Source organism: Theropithecus gelada, chromosome 14, assembly GCF_003255815.1.
Source record: "Theropithecus gelada isolate Dixy chromosome 14, Tgel_1.0, whole genome shotgun sequence".
Classification (NCBI taxonomy): domain Eukaryota; kingdom Metazoa; phylum Chordata; class Mammalia; order Primates; family Cercopithecidae; genus Theropithecus; species Theropithecus gelada.
Genome location: NC_037682.1, coordinates 20398465 through 20420462, shown reverse-complemented (window position 1 = coordinate 20420462; position 21998 = coordinate 20398465). Strand labels below are relative to the sequence as shown.

General features: G+C 50.6%; 2 protein-coding genes across 2 annotated transcripts in view; both read left to right on the top strand.

Moving 5' to 3' along the window:
* Positions 1–21259, top strand: part of PRDM11 (PR/SET domain 11) — an 82260-nt gene extending 61001 nt beyond the window's left edge. Inside the window, exons 6-8 of the mRNA XM_025356736.1 lie at positions 12475–12662; positions 17227–17853; positions 19000–21259. Coding sequence (XP_025212521.1) covers positions 12475–12662; positions 17227–17853; positions 19000–21164 — 2980 coding nt within the window. The 3' untranslated portion in view covers positions 21165–21259. The remainder of the gene's footprint in view (positions 1–12474; positions 12663–17226; positions 17854–18999) is intronic.
* LOC112606372 lies at positions 5940–7614 on the top strand. Its single transcript, XM_025356737.1, is given in 3 exon segments — positions 5940–6082; positions 6085–6230; positions 6232–7614. Coding segments are annotated over 3 exon segments (708 nt in total). The 5' UTR covers positions 5940–5976; the 3' UTR covers positions 6688–7614.
* Positions 21260–21998: the final 739 nt, after the last annotated feature.

The following is a 21998-nucleotide window of genomic DNA, read 5'->3' as shown; positions in this document are numbered from 1 at the left end:
TGGAGACACCCCTCCTGTTGGTGTTGGAGGGAAAGCTGTTAATCCTGGGAATCTTCCTTCCCCTTCATGTCCGGCTTCCATGGTGTAGCTCTTTCTGATTTGCAGATACTCTTCCTTGCACTGTCATGGCACTACTTGGGGATGATTGAATGGAATCAGTTAGTTTCTTAACAAAATTAATGGTGGGCGAGGAGGGGAACAGGTACTGTTGTGTTGAGCTTATCTTTATGAAGCCCTATGCTAGGTGATCTGTCTGTGGTGATTCTCAACTGGGCACTATTTTGTGCCCCAGGGGCATTTGGCAAGGCCTAGAGACATGTTTGGTCATTGGATGCTATCAGGTAGAAGCCAAAGATGTTGAAAAAATCCTGTATTACACAGGACACCCCTTCCCCCCAACAAAAAATTATCTAGCCTCAACTGCCAATAGTGGCAAGATTGAGAAACCCACATTAAGTCCTCCTGATAGCCCTGGGCAGTGACACTAGAATTATCACCCTAGTTTTATGGAGAAGGAGGCTGGGTTCACATGAGTCCCATGGTTTGGCCCAAGGAGACTCAGTCTCTAGTCCCAGGTCTAGTCCCATGTTCCTGCTACCATCTTGGACCGGGTAATGAGGCCCCCAGCCTTCTTCCCATCTTCTGGGCCCTGGTGTTTTGGGTGCATGAGTAGGAAGGCGAGGGCTAAAAGATGTTGGTGCCGCCGGCCTTCCCCTCTTGGTTTCAGAAGGAAACCAAGGAGTGAATGCGCTCTGAGCTTTCCTCCATACCCTCATGTCCTCTCTTGGGTGGATTTTTTAACCTTTTATCACTGGTTAAAGGGTGACAGAGCCACGATGTGGAGAAATCGAGTTCCAAAGCCAGAGCAGGAGCCAAGTGAAATGGAAGGGCCATGCTATGCCCCTTGCCCAGGGCCTCTGGCTGCTCAGTTGAGAGGGAATCCCAGGTCCCCCTGGTGTCCACCAGAGTGGAACTTGTCTCCCTCAGGACAGTCGTGGGCTTCTCAAATTCTACCAAAAAGCCACAGCAGAAGAAAGCACTCCCATGGGAAGGAAACCTGTTTTCCTGCACATATGCAAAGGTGGGGGCTTGGAGAACTCACTGGGATAGGGAAGGGGTAGGGGAAGAGAGCCACTGGGCAGAATCAGCTTTCTGTGGCCACACCTTAATCACGGCATTGTCACTGCTACATCCCATAGCAGCCCAGTGTAAATAGTATCCCTGGTTATGTATTCTTCTGAGCCATTCAGTCAGCTGTAGGGCTGTAGGTAATACCGCTTTACAGAGACAATGGTCTAATCCTAATTTCAATAAGATCCTTTATTGCTACCTTTAAGAGATTTTAAGCCCCTTACATCATGTTTTTCCCTCCTTAGTAATAACCCTGAAGGGTTGTGGTTATTATTCTGGACAGGGAGAGTATAGTGTGAAAGGTTGAACTTGAACTGCCCTAGCTCTCACAGCTAGTAAGAGCTAACGCAGGCCCTGAAACCAAGGCCTTCGACTCTGAGTTCAGTGCTCCCTCCCATGTAACGCGTCTCTTCTTTCCACCCTCCCCTCCGAGGAGTAGTGGAAGGGACCTCTCAGTAGGAGGAGGGTGTGGTGGGGGCCAGGTTGCCCCAGATGCCTCCTGGCTCCCCAGCTGGGGGCCAGCAATTAGGAAGGAGGAGGACCACCTGCGTTGACGGTCATTTACCCAATTGTGCTTTGTGGGATATTCAACCCAAGGAATGTGGCACACCTGGCCGAGCGTAAGAGGAAGCCCAAGTTCTCCAAGGAGGAGCTGGACATTCTTGTCACAGAGGTGACTCATCACGAAGCAGTGCTCTTTGGGAGGGAGACCATGCGGCTGTCCCATGCTGACAGGGACAAGATTTGGGAAGGCATAGCCCGGAAAATCACCTCCGTCAGCCAGGTGCCCCGCTCCGTCAAGGACATTAAGCACAGATGGGATGACATGAAACGGAGGACCAAGGACAAGCTGGCCTTCATGCAGCAGTCCCTGTCAGGCCCTGGGGCTGGGGGCCGGGCCCCCACCATCGTGCTCACGGCCCACGAGAGGGCCATCGAGTCGGCGCTGCTCACAGCCCATGCAGGGCGCGGCTTCCCCAGGGCGGAATTGGATGGCACCGACAGCCCTTCGACCAGCTGTGAGTATCACCAGTCCCCCGCCGCCCAGCCGGCCGCCTGCCCCCCAGCCTACACTCCACAGTCTCCCACCAACTTTCCTTCTGGTTCTCTCATGTCCCTCTCTGTCCAGCCCACTCTTTCCATCCTCCCCTCCTTCTCCCACTCATCTCCTCTCCATCTCTTTTTGTGCATTCATTCTAGAATATTTACTGAGCATCTCTGTGCCAGAGCCATGCTAGGAGCTGGGAAGACAGCTGTGTGTAAACCCCACACAGGCCCTGCTCTTGGGGAGACCCTGGACTCCTAGGAATAAACCAACCTTAAATAATTGCACGAGTAAACTGGTAACAAAGGGATGAAGGACACAGGAGTCCAGGAGGTCCTGAGAGCAAGGCTGACTTCATGAGCATGCAACCTGAACAGTCTCAGGGGCCACGGGGTTTCAGGCTCTGCTGTCACCATCTGGACATTCTTCATAGTTTTTGAGCCAGGGGCCCCACGTTTTCATTTTGCATTTGACCCAGTGGGTAACGTAGCAGCTCTGTCTGAGAGTTAAGGAGTGGGGAAAACTGTCGCCACTGGGGGCTGGGGAAGGCTCCCTGAAGAAGTCCAGTGGACTGGGATGTGAAGGGTAAGAGTTAACCAGGCCAGGCAGCAGCGTGGGGCGCGGAGAAGGGGAGGGGAGGCGCGCAGGCAGAGAACAGCATGTACGAGGCCCCGCATCAGGAAGGCGCTTGGCACGTTCCATGAACAGTGAGAAGCCAGGAAAGCCCAAGTGTAGCAGCGCGGGGGAGGGGGCTGGAGACGAGGCGGCCAAGCTGTGAAGGCCTGGGCCGTGGAAAGATCAGTTCCTTTCTGTGTCTGGTCCTGACTGCTTTGTTCCTCTATTATTCTCCTTACTCCCCTGCCTGAGCCACGCTGCCTGCCCCCCCTTCTCTGTGTGCTGCCTCTCTCTGCCTGCCCTACGGCTGCCTCTCAGCTCCCTCTCCATCCTCCTGGCTGCTCCCCTACCGGCTCCCCACCCCTCTTCTCCCTCTGTACTTGTCCCTGCCTTTCCTCTCTACTTCCTGTGTCTCACATGCACTTTGAAGCCAGGGCCCCAGCGACCAGGGCGGGTGTCCCTTGGGGCTGGAGTTCTAGTTGGGGCTCAGCAGAAGGGGGAGTACTCGAGGCCTCTGCAGGGGCTGCACCCCTTTCTTTCCACTTCTGCACATCTCCCCCGCCCCCCACCAGCTGCAGTCCCCACTAGAGGCCGTCTGCCTGACTGGCTCGTGAGTGGTGGGAGCCAGGCAGCAGAGGCCCCAGGGAAGCAGCCGTGGCTCAGCCTGTGGGAAGGTGCTTCGCAAAGACTCCCTTGGCTTTCCCTTCCCGGGCCCCCTGCCATCAGGATCCGCTCGCTTCCTGTTTGGCTGGGGCTCCTGACAGGTGGTGGTTCACAGAGTCAGATGTTTAGGACTGGAAAAGAACATGGAGACCATTTAGTTCAACTTCCTTGCAATGCAGAAAGTAAGCTCTGAAAACCAAGGTGGCCCCAAGCTCGATTCAGAAGCAGGACTTGAACCCGGGTGTGCTGGCTTCCTGTGAATCAGCGTTTTCCTAAGTCTTAAGAGGATTCTACCCCGTGATAAGAATAAATGGGGGGTCAGCATCCAGTAAAGCCTGTTCCCTGCATCCTGCTCCGCTCACCCCTCCATCTCCCTGAAACTGAACGTAGTGAGGCCACCAAAGGTTACCTGGGCTGACAGGGAGCCCGAGTGTGCCATCGGGCAGAGCCTGCTTGACCCCATGGCAGGCTCACAGCCCTCCCTTTCCCTGCAGCGGCCAGCTGCGGCAGCACTCAGCCAGGGGCTTTGCAGAACGGGGACCTGGGAGAGAGGGAGCAGCATCACCTCGCCAGGCCTCACTCCTTCCAACACTGGCCATGTTAGAAAGGTCTCTGGGATCTCGGGATGGCTGCTGTCCCACCAAGCACTGCCAAGAGACACAGGGCTCCTACCAAGGTGGCCCAAGTGAGCCCCCAAGACCCCTGGGAGGTATGAGGTAACTATAGGTTGAACCTGTCTGTCCTCCCCATCACCTTCCTGGGGGGTAGTTCTGAGCTGAGCTGTCAGATCCAGGCAGGGAGGGCTTGCCTGTCAGTAGAGTCAGTCCATACATTATTTATTCCTGCCACAGGGATTAGCCCATACCCTTGGTCACTAGAAAGCAGGACCCACATGTGCAGAGGCTGGGCCCCCTTCCCTGTGTCCATCTGCAAGGAGCAGTCTGTCCAATGGCCCCTGTGTGGTCAGATGCTCCTGGGTGGGAGCACAATGTGACTGAACTGGAAGCCTGCCTTGGGGGACAGGGGGACAGCAGGGCTGGTTGCAGAGGTAGCTTTCCTGCTCTGCACTGTCCTGCCGGTTTCTTCAGCCTGTCAGCATCCGCTGTGGTGATTCAAAGGTGCAGATTCCATATTAGTAGTCTTTTATCCGTCGCCTCCCTCCCACTCTTCCCCCCAAGTCCCCAAAGTCCTTTGTATCATTCTTATGCCTTTGCGTCACATGGTGCAGTGTATACTGCTTGGGTGATGGCTACACCAAAATCTCACAAGTCACCACTAAAGAACTTCCTCATGTAACAAAATATCACCTGTACCCCAATAACTTATGGAAAAAAAGGGTGCAGGTTCCAGCAAGGCCACAAGATGGCCCCAAGCAATGCAGACGTGGCCTCAGAGAGGCCGGCGCTCAGAGGGCCAAGAGCGTCATAGTACCTTTGGGCAGGTGCCGCTTCTTCAGTGTTGCAGAGCGCCTTCATGTTTGTCATCTTGTTTATGACTCTTCTTAACACCCCAATTAGGCAGCCAAGCCGCTGGACATGCAAACAGGGCAGATGTTATCATTGCAGAAAGTGAGTTGCAGAGAGATGAAGTGGCTGCCGAGGTCAGGAGCTGCTGGGTCGGCACACAGCCGCTGGGCTGTGGTCTCTAAGTCCCCTGGCCTGGGCTCTTTCCCGCTAGAATGGAGCTGTTCCGTGAGAGGAAGAGGAACTTCCCCCCAGGGGTGCTGGGCCCACGCACCTCAGGGATTTGGGGAACAGTGATTTCTCTATGAGTAGGGGCCAAACTAGACTGTAGGGTGGCAGGGCAGGGGATTACTCAGGTGTTTTTCAGGGGCAGGGCCAACCCCCGGGCCTCCCTCCTTCTGCCTTTTGTAACCATTTTTCCATCTTTGTTTCTGTCCTCCAAGATGATGAAGATGAGGAGGCGCCTGGGCCCTCAAGGCAGCCTCTTCGGGTGCCTCTGCAGCAGTCTCCGGAGGAAGAGGCCCACCTGGCCAGGCCCGCCCTGCTCCGTTCATCCTCCTCCTCAGACCAGTCTGAGACGGTGGGCCCCAAGCCAGAGGCCCTGCCCCATCCCTCACCCCAGGCCCAGGCTGCCTGCAGGACCCCTCGACCGCACCCCAGCCCACCCACCACGGGCCTTGACTGGCAGCTCCTCCACGTCCATGCCCAGCAGACCGAGGTGTTCCGGCAGTTCTGCCAGGAGCTGGTGACCGTGCACCAGGACATGGCCAACAGCATGCACGTCATCGGCCAGGCCATGGCCGAGCTGACCAGCCGCGTTGGTCAGATGTGCCAGACGCTGACAGAGATCCGGGATGGGGTTCAGGCATCTCAGCGGGGGCCAGAAGGGGCAGCTCCTATGGGCTGCACTCCCCAGGCCACCCAGGCCCAAGCCCCCCTGCCAGAGCCCCCGGCAGCTTCCCCAGCATCAGCCCCTACACGGACTACCAGGTCTCGGAAGAGAAAGCACAATTTCTAACCCAGCTAGTCTGCACTAGGAGGAAGAGCCATGGAGGAGGGATGTCTGGCCTCACAACAGGGGCCAGTCTGTCGTGTCCAGGAACAGGATCGATGACCCTTGTAGGACATTGGGGGCGCTGTCACCTCCTCACCGAGCGCAGGTTGCTGCCTGTGCTCTAACAGAGCATGTATTCAGCCCCGCACCCTCATCTTTGGCGGATGCTGAAGATGCAAGAAAAGCCACCTGCTTGATGCTTGCTTGGCCTGGAGATCGTTCTCCTCTTGGTCTGTGTCCTGTGGCGGCAGGCCTTGCAGGGAAGGGGGGTGCAACAGTGGGGAGCATCTGAATGAAATCCCGCTTTCCAACCTTGGGGCTGCTGTATCGGCCTCCCACACGTGACCTCCCAGGCCCTGATGCTGCTGCTTTTGAAGGGGTTGAGGCCTGATGGACAGATTGAGTCAGTCCTTCAGGGAGGGGTCTGCCCTCCCTTGCCCTGGGGTGGTGCCCGCCTTGGCCCTCCGCTTGCCCTTGTGCGCGTGCTCAGCTGCTGTGCTTGCCTTTTTTGGAGTGGGGAGAAGAATGGGATGACATCGGAGGAAGGAAAAGACTGTCTTGCATTCATAGAGAGCACTTTATGCTTTTCCTCGCCCTTGCAGAGGGGTGGTCTCAGTGGGGGCTCAGGACAGTCAGCTCGAGGCAGCCAAGTCAGGTATTATTATGATCATTTTTATCATCATCATCTGTGTAAGACAAATGACACAGCCAGTTAGTGAGAGGGCCAGGACTGGAAGCCAGGGTGTCAGTTTTCCCAGCTCCTCTGTCAGAGGCCAGATCTGGAGTAGTGGGAAGGGGGTGGGGGGCGGGCCTTGCCCCTTGCCAGGCCTCTGCCTCCTGTATCTCTGCTCCTGCCTCAGCTGTCCTGGGTGGAGGTGGGAGGCACCTAGCATTTAGCAGGTGATTCTCCCACCCTGCCCTGGCCCTATGGCTCATAGCCAGTGGCTGAGAGAGGCAGGGCCAGATCTCAGGAGCGGAGGGCAACCTCTTCCCTGGCTTCTGAAAGAATCCAGAGCCCAGTAGGGCTCATGTCCCATTCCAGGTTCCAGCATGCCTTGCCTCTGCTTGCTCGGGCTGCCTACGCACTAGCTACACACACCTCTAGCTTCGTGTTTCATATTGGAGTGTGGGGAGAAAACTGGGTTCTTAGCATTAGAGAGGGAAGTGGCAGGTGGCAGATACAAGCTTAGCTCTGACCTGGGTGCGGCTCAGCTGTGTGTCCTTTTTTTCCCCTGACCTGAAGCTGACCCCAGCAGAAGTCCCCCAGTCAACCCCTCCACCCAACAACCCCCCACCCTCCCATCCTGCCCCCAGCCGTAGTAGGAGCTGGGAGGATTGCAGCACCCAGTGCCTTCCAAGGCCGTTCCTGGAGTGCTGCTTGTAAACCCAAGCCAAGCTTTGTCCCACATAGGGAGAATGGAAGGTGACTGCAACGTCCCTGTGCCTTTGGCTCCATCTCCCCATTCTGTGGTTTTTTGGGGGTTCCTACTTCCCTCAAACTGAACACACTCCTGTCCAACAGCCCGATGGCTTAATTATTGCCTGGAATTGCCCGGCCTCCTATGCTGGAATCAAAGATTGCCTTCCGAAGTATTTTTGTTAAGATGGCAATAAAAAGAAATCGATCTCACTCTTTGAACACACCCAGTGTCCAGGATCTTTCTTTGGTGTGTATTCTCTTTCTTCATTTCCTGTGAAAACCTCAAGGTCCCCAAAGCAGGGGTTAGATGATTAAGGAAAAGCATGTTGGTGAGAAGGGCTTGAGTGCCCCTTGATTTCCCTGATTCTATAAACTGCCAGATTCCCTGTATCCAGCACCATGCCAGGCCCTCGGAGGAAAGGACGGGCTTGCATAGGCTTAAGGGATGGAGCATCCATGCACGAAACCACTCAGTTATATTTCATTTCTCTGCTCTTCAAAAGTGAGGTGTTGCTAAGTCAATTTTACCTTTTGTTCCCTAAAAGTAAGTAAGACGTTCTGGTAAAACAATTACCGTTTCAGACAGGAGGCTCTAGAGGGGTCAGGGGCTGTCCATGTGCCAGTGCGCACTTTAGGGGCCCCCTGAGGCGTGACCCTCCCCACCAACCCAGGTGTCTGTGTCTGGCACTGGCAAGGCTCTGCCCACCTAGATCTGAGGCTTCTCAAAGTAACCAAAGCTGCCTCCTCTGCCAAGAGGAAGCCTCCTCACCTGTGCATTGCTCTGGCTTAATGCCAGTCCCAGAGAGCTTCTCTAAGGCAGGAAATCCCCAAGTCTTGCCCACAGATCCCCTTTCTAGAAGGTTCTAACCTACCTTTAGCCTCTTGAAATCCAGGCCATCCTCCGCAGTTCTTGGTCAAAAAGCATGACCATAGAAATGAAGGACTACCCAATTTTCGAGAGATGCAAAGATGCCATGAAACCATTCCCAGGGCCTTCTTTCCCAAGGTCAATGTATGAAGCAGTGACTGGCTGGCTGCTCTCTCTGTTCCTGGGGAGGGAAGGGGCCGAATCGGAAGCTGTAAAACTGAAATGGAAGTCAGAGCAAAAGGGACAGCGAGGACTTGTCAAATTGGGATGGAAAAGATTTTCAGTTTCTGTTTCTTGGCTTCAGTGGGGATTGTGGGGCTAGCACATTAAAACAGGGAGAGGAAACTTGGATGAGAGGCAGAAATGAATTGGAAGAGGGAGACCTGTAGCCATGACCAGGTGGATGTGTGACCCAAAGCCCCTCCTAGCCCCGAGACCTATGCATGTGAGAACACTGAGCCCAGCCTCTTCTCGGTCAGTCTTTTCCTAGTTCTGCCTCCCTAATTGGGGCAGCTTCCTTTCTATTGAAGATACCCATTAAGCAGTAGTGTCTGAGCCTAGCCTAGTCGATTCCCTCCAGCAAAATGGATGCCCTGTGTTATGTTCTCTTTTGTGTTGGAACCAATAGTCATGTCCTGACCCAGCTAGAAAATATGATGCACTTGATAAGACACAGTGGGTGAGGTCTGAGAACTGTTGTCTTAGTACTTACCTATCTAGTCCCCAAGGTCAGCGGGGAGGTTGGAATAAAAACAATCCAGGATCATCATGACAGGTTTAGTCCAGAGCTCTCCACCACCATCAGCAGCACCGCCACCTTCCCCTTGATTGCTCCAAAGGTCCCAAATTCTGTGGGTTGGAGTTGAAATGCCTCAATAAGCGCTAGCATTTGCAGAACAGCCTCAGCCAGGCATTCTCTGTGCCTTCTCTCAAGAGGTAGTGACCTGGTAACTCCTCAAACCTCCTTGCAAAGAGCTGCTCAGCCACAATGGATAGATTTTGTACCTCCTGGTAGCCTTCCACTCCTTGGGGAGGGCTTCTGCTTTCCGCAGCCATGTAATGAATGGAACAGGCACAGTTCTTCATAAAGGGGCTGTTGTGAATAGGAACAGAAGGGTTCTGGGGAGTGGCTCAAGCCAGCATGTGTTAAGACAAAATACTTAAAAGCAGGAGATCTAATTAGAGGTAACAGGTTTGGGGACCTAGCTGGCTCCATTTAGCTTTACCTCTTAAATGATATAACATAAACATCTTGTCAGGGGAATGGGTTGTGATTCACCAAGAGTTGTCATAGATATCATAGTTCAAATGCTAAGTTTCGGAACAACCAAATACAACAAAATCTGAATAAGTGTTGATCTGCCTTTGAAAATACTTTGTGATTTATATAATGCCTTGAGGTTAGCTTTCCCAATATTGATTCTTGATGGATAGAAACAGACCAGAAGATGGAAAGAGAAATTGACTTGAATCTTTCTAAACCTTTTGACACACCCTAGAAGTTGCTCTTTTGAATAAATAAATCCGTGATAGGAATGTATTTCTCATCTAGCTTTTTCTCTTGATGTTGACTGTCAGAGAAATAATTCTAGCTTTTAGAGCTTGGTGGTTGTTTAGAAACTGGAAGAAAAAAAAGGAGAAGACAATATTCTCCAATCCTGGTGCTCTGTGATTCAAGTGAGTCTTGTGAGAAAAAGATGAATGAATGGTTTTCCTTTCGTATCTGGGAGCAGGAAAGTTTGGAACGACTTCTATTCTGTGCTAACTGCAAGGTTGATTATTTTTGGATGTCAAATCCTAGACTCTCACTAAATTGGGGACTGGAAATATTTTACATATTCAGAAGAAATCTCAGCTATGGAGAAAAGTCTGACTCACAGTTGTAGAATTGAGATCGGGAATTATTTATTTGGAGCAACTTCTGTCAGCCAGGAGGGTCTCTTTTCCTTTCTCTTATGTCCTTTGTTAATAACATCACGGCTGGATGCGTGGAAATCACCGTGTGGTCTTCACTACTCAGAGATAGCGATGCTTATATCTGATGCTGATAAGAACACCGATGTGTTGGGGCTAACAGAGAACACAGACCTAGGACAAGATGCAAATTCTGGGGGATCTAAGCACTGTAAATCCTGCAAGTTCTACACCTCCATGGTGGAGCCTGTGGCTTACTTCTCTCAAAAGGTTGAAGCAGCCAAAGCCAACATTTGCTGTCCCGTCCGCCTTGGTCTTACCCCTTCTGAGGTCTTGCAGCATCCTGTTGCCAGAATGGATTGTTCCCTGGACTCCAGTGATCCTCCTTGGAAGGCAACAGCCTCCTCCCAGGCTCTCCAGATGAGAAAGGCAGGATATAGATGAGGGGCAGCTGGTGCCATCCCTGGGACCTCTAGAATGTAGATTCTCCATGCTGCTAGCCGCCACCACTGTCACCTCATACTGGAATTGGCATTCATATATTTCTTTTCTTTGTGTGTGTGTCAGAGGTGAGGTGGGTGACAGTAATATTTGTTTATTGAGGGAAACTTTGAAAGTATGCAAAATTACAAAGATGATCCACCTATAAGGGGTTGTCACTGTTAAAATATTGGTATATTTCCTTCAAGTTGTTTACTGGGGCTTGTTTTTAAAGCATTATTGGAACCATAGTCTAAATACTTCCAGTCCCATTGTTCTCACACTATCTTATTTCAACACCATCTTTCCATGTCATAAAAGATTTTTTGAAAACATTTTTCTATAGATGAGTAGCATTCCATTGTATAAATGTAGCATCATTTATGAAATCATTTCTCTAGTATTAGACATTTAAATGTTTTGCCTTTGTACTACTATACACAATGATACAAGTCACCATAGTGGTATGCCGGGTTTGCATGCTTCATCTGTAAATGTTTCTTGAGCCATGTTGCCACATTGTTTCCTAAAGGGTTACACCTGTTAATTCTACATCATCAGTACAGGAGACACCTTTCGTACCACCTTTACCAATAGAGATATTATCATCTTTTAGAAATCTGTGCCAATGAGACAATGTGCTATGCTGTGTTTCTTTTATTAGTGATGCTGAATACTTTTCATTTGTTTATTATCCACTTGAATTATTCTGTGAATTTTTGTTTCCCCTGGACTTTTCCAGATATAATTCACTGGGCTACACCAGTCAGATGGACTTTGATTATTGTCCCTGGTTTATGAGATAAACCATCACATAAAGAACTAAGTTTATTTTTTACTACAAATTTCCTAGATGCTTGTGTATCTCAGAACCCTAAAACGCCAACTAATTTCCTCTTGTGTTCTGATCTGTAGACCTTCTCTCCTCAGCAGGTGTTCCCTCATCTCACCTTTTGGAGGTGGGTAGGGTGGTGGGCTGGATGTTGCAAATGTTGTTTCAGTGAGAATGGGCAAGGGCCATAGAATCTGAGGGTTTGACAGAACTTTAAAGGTTTTCTGGTCATTGCCAAGTTGGTGCTTTACATGCCCACATAGGAGCCATGAGTTACAGTGGGAAACGTGCATAGAACTCAAAGCTTCATCTCCCATTTATTAGCTGTGTGACTTTGGGCAATTCGCTTGGCCTCTCTGAGCCTCAGTCTTCTTATCTTAAAATCATGTAGTAAGATTAACCAGTGGTTGTCAACCTTCTGTAGTCTCTTATTTACCTTCCTCCCCTGTCCCCACTGGAGCCCCCATTTTTTAAAGATTTTGATCTTTAGCATTTATTAATTGATCTGTTGGACACCTTGTCACATGGGCTATTTGAGCTAGGCTTTGTGAAATACTGGAAACAGTTGAAAGACCCCAGCCTTACCACCATCAGAGGCCTGTGGGTATCTGGGAACCCCTGTGGTTAAAAGTTAGTGAAGAGTAGAAGAGATGACCTTTCAGTTTTTCAATCACCTATAATATCTAGTTGATATATTTTCCATATACTGTGAGGCAGGCAGGGCAGGTGTCATATCCAGTCTCAGAAAACAGAGATTCTTAGAGGTTTGGAGATCTGCTTGAGGTCCCACAACACAGTGACATTGGGACAGGGATGGGTTCTGGCCAGTGCTACTTCTCCGGACAGGGCAGCTGCTCTGCCGATGTTCACACGGGACCACATGCCTGTGGACTTTTAACCAACCACACTTGCCCAGCACTGGGCCGGCACCAGCGGGCACTCAACAAAGGGTGGCCCATGCGTTCTCATCTCTCTCCCCTCCCTGCTAGGTACGTGGTCATCTCTCGGGAGGAGAGGGAGCAGAACCTGCTGGCGTTCCAGCACAGTGAGCGCATCTACTTCCGGGCATGCAGGGACATCCGGCCTGGGGAGTGGCTGCGGGTCTGGTACAGCGAGGACTACATGAAGCGCCTGCACAGCATGTCCCAGGAAACCATCCACCGCAACCTGGCCAGAGGTGAGTGCCATGCTCCACGCGGACTGTGCCCACCACTGAGCCCCAGGGGAGGCCTGGATAGCTTCTTTTGGAGCTTCCTGAGAAAACCAATGGGAAATACAGTTCCCAGCAATGGGAAGACCCAGAGTAATTTGGGGGAACAGATGGTTGAGGTCTGAGCAGCAGCCCTGGGCCAGGCAGGGGCCACCCCAGCACGTTCTCTTCCCCTATGGTCTCAGAAATCCTTACCACACACATTTCAGAGTATCCATGACAGAGACAAGCCCCCAAAGCCAAGCAAATGTATTTAATCAAAATGTACCCTATTTCCCCAAGTCCAGTTGATGAAAAGATGTTACACACTGCTACTGCCTCAATAATGATCGCAATAACAGGGAACATTTACTAAATACTCATTATGTGAAATACTGACAACAGTTCAAGGACCCCACTCTACCACCATCAGAGGCTTGTTGGGTATCTGGGAACCCCTGTGGTTAGAAATTAGTGAAGAGGAGAAGAGATGAGCTTTCAGTTACCTACAATATCTGGTGTTGATATATTTTCCATAACCTGTGAGCAGATTTTCTGCATGTTTCCATGTAATCATCATAGCAGCCGTCCCTACCCTGTCAGTGTACCCTGAGAATTAGATGAAGTCGTGGACGTGTGGCCTTTAGGACGATGCCCGCCTCCATCATCAGAAGTCCTCAGCTATAAACTTTTAATACTCATGATCCCACGTGGATTCTTTTACCCATCTTACAGATGTGCAAACCAAATATCAAATGAATACAGTGATTCATCCAGGGTCACCTGGCTAGGAAGGACAGAACTAGGTTTCTAATCCATATCAGTCTGACTTCAAGGTCTAAGTTCTGACCTCCAATGTTACCTGGTGTCCCAGAAAAATCCTGTCCCCTCCTTGGTTCCTCCTGGTGTCTCTACTGCAGTCCTAATGAGATGAAGTGAAAGAACAATATCTATCAAAAGAAGAAGGTTGGCAGGAGGTGGGAGGGTGACTTAGGTGTGGGAAGCTGGGTGGGTTGGGTGTCCATTCAGAAGCAGTTTTACTGCTTCTCAGCATAAGAAGAGAGTTTAACTACTCTCAGCCTCTAGTCCTTTACCCTTTTATTCCATCCTCATCCTGCCCAGGGTAGACTGGTGAGTCCAGGCCCTTCTTTCAAGGGTTTTTTTTTTTACACTAAAACCACACATCCAAATACCTAGAGTCTATCTGGTGCCAGGAACCAAGGCTGTTCCCAAGCCTCACTGTATCGTGTTCCTGACCAACTTACTAATTGGAAATAAATCTTCACTTGGAATATGAGGGGAGAAGACGAAAAGGGGGTGGGAGTGACCTATTCAAACTAAGCTATCTTTAAAAGCAAAACAGAACAAAGCAAACTGTGGACATTGAGTGCACAGCTGCTGCCTGACTTGGTAAAAGGTATCTGGAGATGATGGGCAGTAAAAGGAGACCCCATAAACATACTCATTTCTTGTCTTCTTTGGATCTCAGGGTTGGGCACATGTTGGTTTCACTTGGCAAGGCGTGCTTCCATGATGAGGCTGCAGTGGTTTCCATGTGACCTCTGGAGATGCCTCATGTAAAAGTGCCTAATACATATTAGGGACTCAATAAGTCTTTGTTGAATGGATGAAAGAAGAAATGAATGAAGACAGCCAAGAAGCTTCCCAAAGAATCATACCACTAGAAGAAAAGAAAACCCAGAGAAATCATATCTGAGAACACAGATTTCGTCCCTTAGTCATAACCTTCTTGCGTTCTTCTGGATTTGTGATGTCCTTTTCTTCCCCCAGTGGTCTTCTCCAGAGCACCTGAAGCTGCATCATCCTCATGAGCCCCAAGACCACAGGGGACTGCTCAGAGAAGGGTGTGAGCTTTCTGGAGTGGTTCAAATGAGGTGTGTCAGACAGACTTGAAAGGAGACACACTGAGACATATGAAGATACAGGAGGAAAGAGGGTCTATTCCTGGTCAGGCTGAGCAGCAGGAAATAGGAAGGAAATTGAAAGCTACAGTGGGGCAGTTCCACAGCTGTGGGTGATCCTGAAGCCCTTGGGAATGGTCATGGAGCTCAGTGGCTTTTAAATGTGTGCCTCTGTAGCCTGTAACTTCAGCGGACTCCGGGTACTTTTAGTGGTGTCCCAGATTGGTGTGCCAGTGCTCCTCTGAAAGGGAGATCCCCTATGCCCAATCACTCATGGTCTTACATAGAAGGTCATCAGAAGTCCTCAGCTATAAACTTTTAATACTCATGATCCCACGTGGATTCTTTTACCCATCTTACAGATGTGCAAACAGAGGTTTCTTTGTAACTGGAGGTTGGCACTCTGATGGAGGCCAGAGCATGAATTATTCATTCTTATTAAGTAGGGATATTATTGGTTGTTGCCAGAAGTCTTCCTGAAGACAGTGTAAACTATTCCTTTGTGGTTATGCCTTTTAAGAATAGATTGCATCTAAAGCTCGCATTCTAACAATTTATGTGATTTGACCTACTTTGACTCATTAATTTACTTTGAGGTTTCCTTTGTTTCTGTTTTCCATATTGTATGGAGGCTTTGGAAGCAATTTCATGATGCTTAAAGGTTTCTTTTGGCCCATAGATGTTTCTTGAAGCCATAAGTCCACAGAGATCTCCTGCTCGTACTAAGAAATTTGAACAACGTTGTTTTCAAACAATGATGAGGAATCTCTGGCGATCTGTAGGCTTGACTTCTCGATGTCCTCAGCTGTTTGCTGCCTGATGGTCCCATGACAAAAGGCAAACGTGGGTCTTGATTTTTAGAGATTTTCAGTGGGCAAGTGCTGCATCTGATCTGTAAGACATACAGGTTGCATTTTCAAGTTATCTCCATCTCTCCCCTTTCTGCAGCTCAGCTGATATAGAAGTGCAGGCTGTGGGGAGCTGCTGAATTCCAGAAGCCTTGGAGATAAAGTTGTTCCTTAAGTATTCATGTGAGGACAGAAAAGGTGCATCCTGAATAGATAACTTCCTTTTGTGCTGTAACCTAAAGGAAACCTGGAGTCAAACATGTGGCAGGGCACAGCACCCGTGCCAGCTACGGGAAACCAGGCATGGAACATCTGGACTGCTTATGGCAAACCCTTGGCCTTCACTCAAAAGCTTTTGGCAAATGGAGCCATCAAAAGCCTAAGTACAGCTTAGTTCAAGTCATTGTTCAGTGGCACATCACCCAGGGCTCCTGCATTTGGTCTAGGAAACCTTTGAGATTTCTGAGTTCCATGGGCTACTTTCAGGACCCTCTAAGGGCTGAAGAGATTCCTCTGCCTTTTTAGCATCTCTCACCAGAAAGCATCAGCACTTCTGTAGCAGTTTATGAAACTATGTTGGTAATTTTAAAGAATCACGCTAGCTGGGTGCCATGGCTCATGCCTGTAATCCCAGCACTTTGGGAGGCCAAGGTGGGCAGATCGCTTGAGCCTAGGAGTTTGAGACCAGCCTGGGCAACATGGCGAAACCCTATATCCACAAAAAATACAAAACTTAGGGTGTGATGGTGTGCGTCTGTAGTCCCAGCTACTTGGGAGGCTGAGGTGGGAGGATCACTTGAACCTGGAAGGTGGAGGCTGCGTGAGCACCACTGCACTTCAGCCTGGACAACAGAGTGAGTCTCTGTCTCAAAAAATAAAATTAAAAACAAGGAATCAGTCTAAAATAATTTATGGTTGAGGAGCTCACCAAAGTATTTGAAACAATTGAAAGTAATTCAAAGTGAATTGAAGTAATTCACATGATAGAAAGAAATAGGCAAGGAAGCGTCCTTTGAATTGCCAAGTAAGGAGACAGAGCTATATTTCCAGACTGCTTTGGGTCATTGTGGATACCTTGTCCTTTATCTTGTCAGAGGCTGTCATGTTGGAGCCCTCAGCGCCATAGGTCTCCTTGTCTTCCCCTTTCCTCTGCCCTTAGTCATCAGTGAGAACTACAGAAGTTCAGATCATGCTTTCTCACATGTTCCTAGTCTGCTGATTGCTGGGAGAATTAGAAAGGACAGTTGCCAAAGGATGGACTTTGCCTTAAGTGGGCTGTCTCCATAGCAACAAAGGAGGAGGAAGAAGTGAGGCCTATGGTGTTTCACGTGTACCTTTTACCAAGTCGAAGCAGCCATCTTGTCATTGCTAGGGCTGAGGGGAAGCTGCAAAGGTTGGGGGAGTTGATACTCACTTGGCTCTGAGGTATGTTCCCACCACCCAGTGTGATTAAGTGGGATGTTGCCTTCTAGGGTCACAGGAAAGAATGTTCAATTACTCTCCCCTGTAGATTTCTCTTAACTTATAACCGTAGAGCTTGTAGATGTGAAGCTTCTCAGAAACTGTCTCTTTATAAAAGGTCTTTCCACCGTTCAGGTCCTATGAGTCTAGTTCTGATGGTCCACTGAGTGATTCATATCTCCCCTTTGCAACACCTGCCCCACAAGCCCAGATGTAGAGGGATGTGTCAGGTGACCTAACAGGAGGCCTGCTTTGTTTTCTGTTGGTTTCTCCAATTTGGGGGTTTTCCCCACTTCCTTACACCCTGGTTTTCCTTCCTAGGAGAGAAGAGGTTGCAGAGGGAGAAGTCTGAGCAGGCTCTGGATAACCCAGAAGACCTGAGGGGTCCCATTCATCTCCCTGTGCTGAGACAGGGCAAAAGTCCCTACAAGCGTGGCTTTGATGAGGGGGACGTACACCCCCAAGCCAAGAAGAAGAAAATTGACCTGATTTTCAAGGATGTTCTAGAAGCCTCACTGGAATCTGCAAAGGTGGAAGCCCACCAGTTGGCCCTGAGCACCTCACTGGTCATCAGGAAAGTCCCCAAGTACCAGGATGATGCCTACAGTCGGTGTGCAACAACCATGACCCATGGTGTGCAGAATATAGGCTGGACCCAGGGGGAGGGGGACCGGAAGGTCCCCCAGGGGGTCTCTAAGGAGCCAGGCCAATTGGAGGATGAAGAAGAGGAGCCTTCATCATTCAAGGCCGACAGTCCTGCCGAGGCCTCCCTTGCATCTGACCCTCATGAACTTCCCACCACCTCTTTTTGCCCTAACTGTATTCGCCTAAAGAAGAAGGTTCGGGAGCTCCAGGCAGAATTAGACATGCTTAAGTCTGGGAAACTTCCTGAGCCCCCCGTATTGCCACCACAGGTACTGGAGCTCCCAGAGTTCTCGGACCCTGCAGGTAAGTTGGTTTGGATGAGATTATTGTCGGAGGGCAGAGCACGCAGTGGGCTGTGTGGAGGGTAGCCTAAAGCTCTCTGTGGAAACCACCTTCTGGGAGACCTGAGGAGTGTAACATGGAGGCAGCTACCTCCGTGGGTGGGAGCCCAGGTCCTCAGTGTCTCTGGCAGGCCCGTCGGCAGCTCTGCCAGGTGCTCTGTGTGTTGCCCTTGTATCCTCCTCGTCAATAAAGGAAGTTCCGCTGCAGATGGGGTGTGTGCTGTGTTCTTGACCCGTTGCCTTTCTCTGGTGGTCCTATTGGTGTCTTACCCCAAAGCCCAATTTCTAAACCCAGTCTTTCTCTCTCCCCAGTCCCAAGCAGGGTGTCCCACTGGAGAGATCTTATGGCTTCCCTAACTTAGTCCAGGAACACAACCTTGTTATTCTCTTCCTGAATTTCTGTCCTGCCACACATGTTCCCCAGCCTGGAGTTCTAGAAGGATGGAGAGTGAGGGGATCCAGGCCATTCACCTGCATGGCTTTTCCCTATTCTGTTGGCTACCTGGATCTCTAGAGTTGGTTGACAACTAGGGAGGTTTTCCAGTTCATATCTGCAGCTGAGGGAGACTGTTTACATAGCACTTACTCTTTTAACCACATCCCTTAGCTCAGAATGAGGTGTTTCGTGTATTTAAAGCATGCATCTGAACTAAACTGCATTTTGATCCTGAAATCACTTGGGGCCATATCCAAGCTACTTTTGTTCACATTAATGAAGGGTAAATGAATCCCAAGTTCTTGTATAACTTTGGAATGTGTGATGTGCTTTTCCTCCTCCATCAGATCTACTCTCCTAGCTTGTACTGTCCAGTTGATAGGGGGCATTTAAATCTCTCAAATACCCACACATGGAGGGTGAGGCAGGCAGCCTGGAGCCTGGTGGGTGTGACAGAAGGCAACCGTGGATAATCCACAGAGAGTAAAAGTCACATGGGCTAGCAGGAGTGCTCATAAACTAATTCTGGGCTGGGATTCAATCTGTCATAGGCTTCCATGGACTTCTGTTTCCACGGTATGGCACCTACCTTCCAGGAATGTTTCCTGTGGATTTTGGAAAAGCCTGTTGTTTCCACCAGGTATCAATGTTTCTTTCCCATTTGTTTTTCAGCCTCAGAGAGCATGGTCTCCGGCCCCGCCATCATGGAGGACGATGACCAGGAAGTCGATTCAGCAGATGAATCTGTCTCCAACGATATGATGACTGCGACAGATGAGCCCTCCAAGATGTCATCGGCCACCGGGCGCCGAATCCGGCGCTTTAAGCAGGAATGGCTGAAGAAGTTCTGGTTCCTGCGGTACTCCCCGACCCTCAATGAGATGTGGTGTCACGTCTGCCGCCAGTACACGGTGCAGTCCTCACGCACCTCAGCCTTCATCATCGGCTCCAAACAGTTTAAGATTCACACCATCAAACTGCACAGCCAGAGCAACCTGCACAAGAAGTGCCTGCAGCTGTACAAGCTCCGCATGCACCCGGAGAAGACAGAGGAGATGTGTCGCAACATGACCCTGCTCTTCAACACCGCCTACCACCTGGCCCTGGAGGGCAGGCCCTACCTGGACTTCAGGCCCCTGGCAGAGCTGCTGAGGAAGTGTGAGCTCAAGGTGGTGGACCAGTACATGAATGAGGGAGACTGCCAGATCCTCATCCATCACATCGCCCGGGCCCTGCGGGAAGACCTGGTGGAGCGCATCCGCCAGTCACCTTGCCTCAGCATCATCCTGGATGGGCAGAGCGATGATCTGCTGGCCGACACGGTGGCTGTCTATGTTCAGTACACCAGCAGCGACGGGCCCCCGGCCACAGAGTTCCTGTCCCTGCAGGAGCTGGGGTTCTCTAGCACAGAAAGCTATCTCCAGGCACTTGACCGGGCCTTCTCGGCCTTGGGCATCCGGTTGCAGGATGAAAAGCCAACTGTTGGCTTGGGTGTAGATGGAGCCAACATCACAGCCAGCCTCCGTGCCAGCATGTTCATGACCATCCGCAAGACGCTGCCCTGGCTGCTGTGCCTGCCCTTCATGGTGCACCGGCCCCACCTGGAGATCCTGGATGCCATCAGCGGGAAGGAGCTCCCATGCCTGGAGGAGCTGGAGAACAACCTGAAGCAGCTGCTGAGCTTCTACCGCTACTCGCCACGCCTCATGTGCGAGCTGCGGTCCACAGCGGCCACACTCTGTGAGGAGACGGAGTTCCTGGGGGATATCCGCGCGGTGCGCTGGATCATCGGTGAGCAGAACGTCCTCAACGCCCTCATCAAGGACTACCTGGAGGTGGTGGCCCATCTCAAGGAGGTCAGCAGCCAGACCCAGCGGGCGGATGCCTCGGCCATCGCACTGGCCCTGCTGCAGTTCCTCATGGACTACCAGTCCATCAAGCTCATCTACTTCCTGCTGGACGTGATCGCTGTGCTCTCGCGCCTGGCCTACATCTTCCAGGGCGAGTACCTGCTGGTGTCCCAGGTGGATGACAAGATCGAGGAGGCCATCCAGGAGATCAGCCGGCTGGCTGACTCCCCTGGAGAATACCTGCAGGAGTTCGAGGAGAACTTCCGAGAGAGCTTCAATGGGATCGCCATGAAGAATCTCAGGGTGGCTGAAGCCAAGTTCCAGTCCATCAGGGAGAAGATCTGCCAGAAGACCCAGGTCATCCTGGCTCAGAGGTTCGACTCCCGCAGCCGGATCTTTGTGAAGGCCTGCCAGGTGTTCGACTTGGCTGCCTGGCCCAGGAGCAGTGAGGAGCTGATGAGCTTTGGCAAGGAGGATATGGTGCAAATATTTGATCACCTGGAGGCCATCCCGACCTTTTCCCGGGATGTCTGTAGGGAAGGGCTGGACCCCCGGGGTAGTCTGTTGATGGAGTGGCGAGAACTCAAGGCAGATTACTACACCAAAAATGGCTTCAAAGACCTGATCAGCCACATTTGCAAGTACAAACAGAGGTTTCCACTCTTGAACAAGATCATCCAGGTTCTTAAAGTCCTTCCCACTTCCACCGTTTGCTGCGAGAAAGGCCGCAATGCCCTCCAGCGAGTTCGCAAAAACCACCGCTCCCGCCTGACCCTGGAGCAGCTTAGCGACCTGTTGACAATCGCTGTAAACGGACCGCCAATCGCCAACTTTGATGCCAAGCGAGCCCTGGACAGCTGGTTTGAGGAGAAGTCTGGGAATAGTTATGCGCTGTCCGCAGAAGTCCTCAGTAGGATGTCTGCGCTGGAGCAGAAGCCAGCGCTACAGACCGTGGACCACGGGACGGAGTTTTACCCTGACATTTAGGAAGCTGGCACTGCAGAGTTCACTAAGCTGTTGAATATTTTTTTAATCTATGCTCATAAGCTTTGATATATTATATAAATATATATTATATTATATTATATATATATATATAAACTCACACTGAAAATTTTTAAAAACCAAGGTGACGTGTCCACCAGAAGCCACTGGGAGCTTTCAGAAAGGAAAAATGTTGGAAACTGACTCTTGTCTACAAAATTTGGCAGCTGCAACATACATGGCAACTCATTTTCACTCACAGAAGCACGTGCTGGGGCCTCCTGTGTTCCCACCTTACTGTTCGCCAACAGCATAAGCTAAAATGACAGGTCTCTGTCATCACCTTTAGGTAGCTCATTTTGTTTATGTTTTCACTTGTGGGTGGCGGGGCTCTGGGTTTGGGTTTATGTTCTTGCCTTTTCTTTTTTCATTTGGTTTTATGATGGGAGGGAGCTCCTCGGCCTCCTCATTGACATTCTGGTCCGGCTGAATCAGATCTCTGACTTAAGCCAGGGTGGGTTGTCTGTCTGGATTGGGGGGATTGACCTTTCTCCCTCTCCACCTGACTTCAGCTTGAGATCTTTTTTTATTCATTTCCTGTTGAGGGTTCCTTCACTGTCCTACAAACAAAAGTGTCGGTCAAACTGTGACACTGCCACACCTCACCTCTGTTGCCTCGTCCATCCCTGGGTTGTGGATCCCTTCCTTCCAGCCCCCCTAGAAATTCACGATATTACCCATTATACTGAAGGCAACATTGCCTCACCACCGAGCTTGAAATCCTGGGGAAGGGAGAAGGGGTGAGCTTTTAGCATTCCTGTTTATACGAGGTAGAGG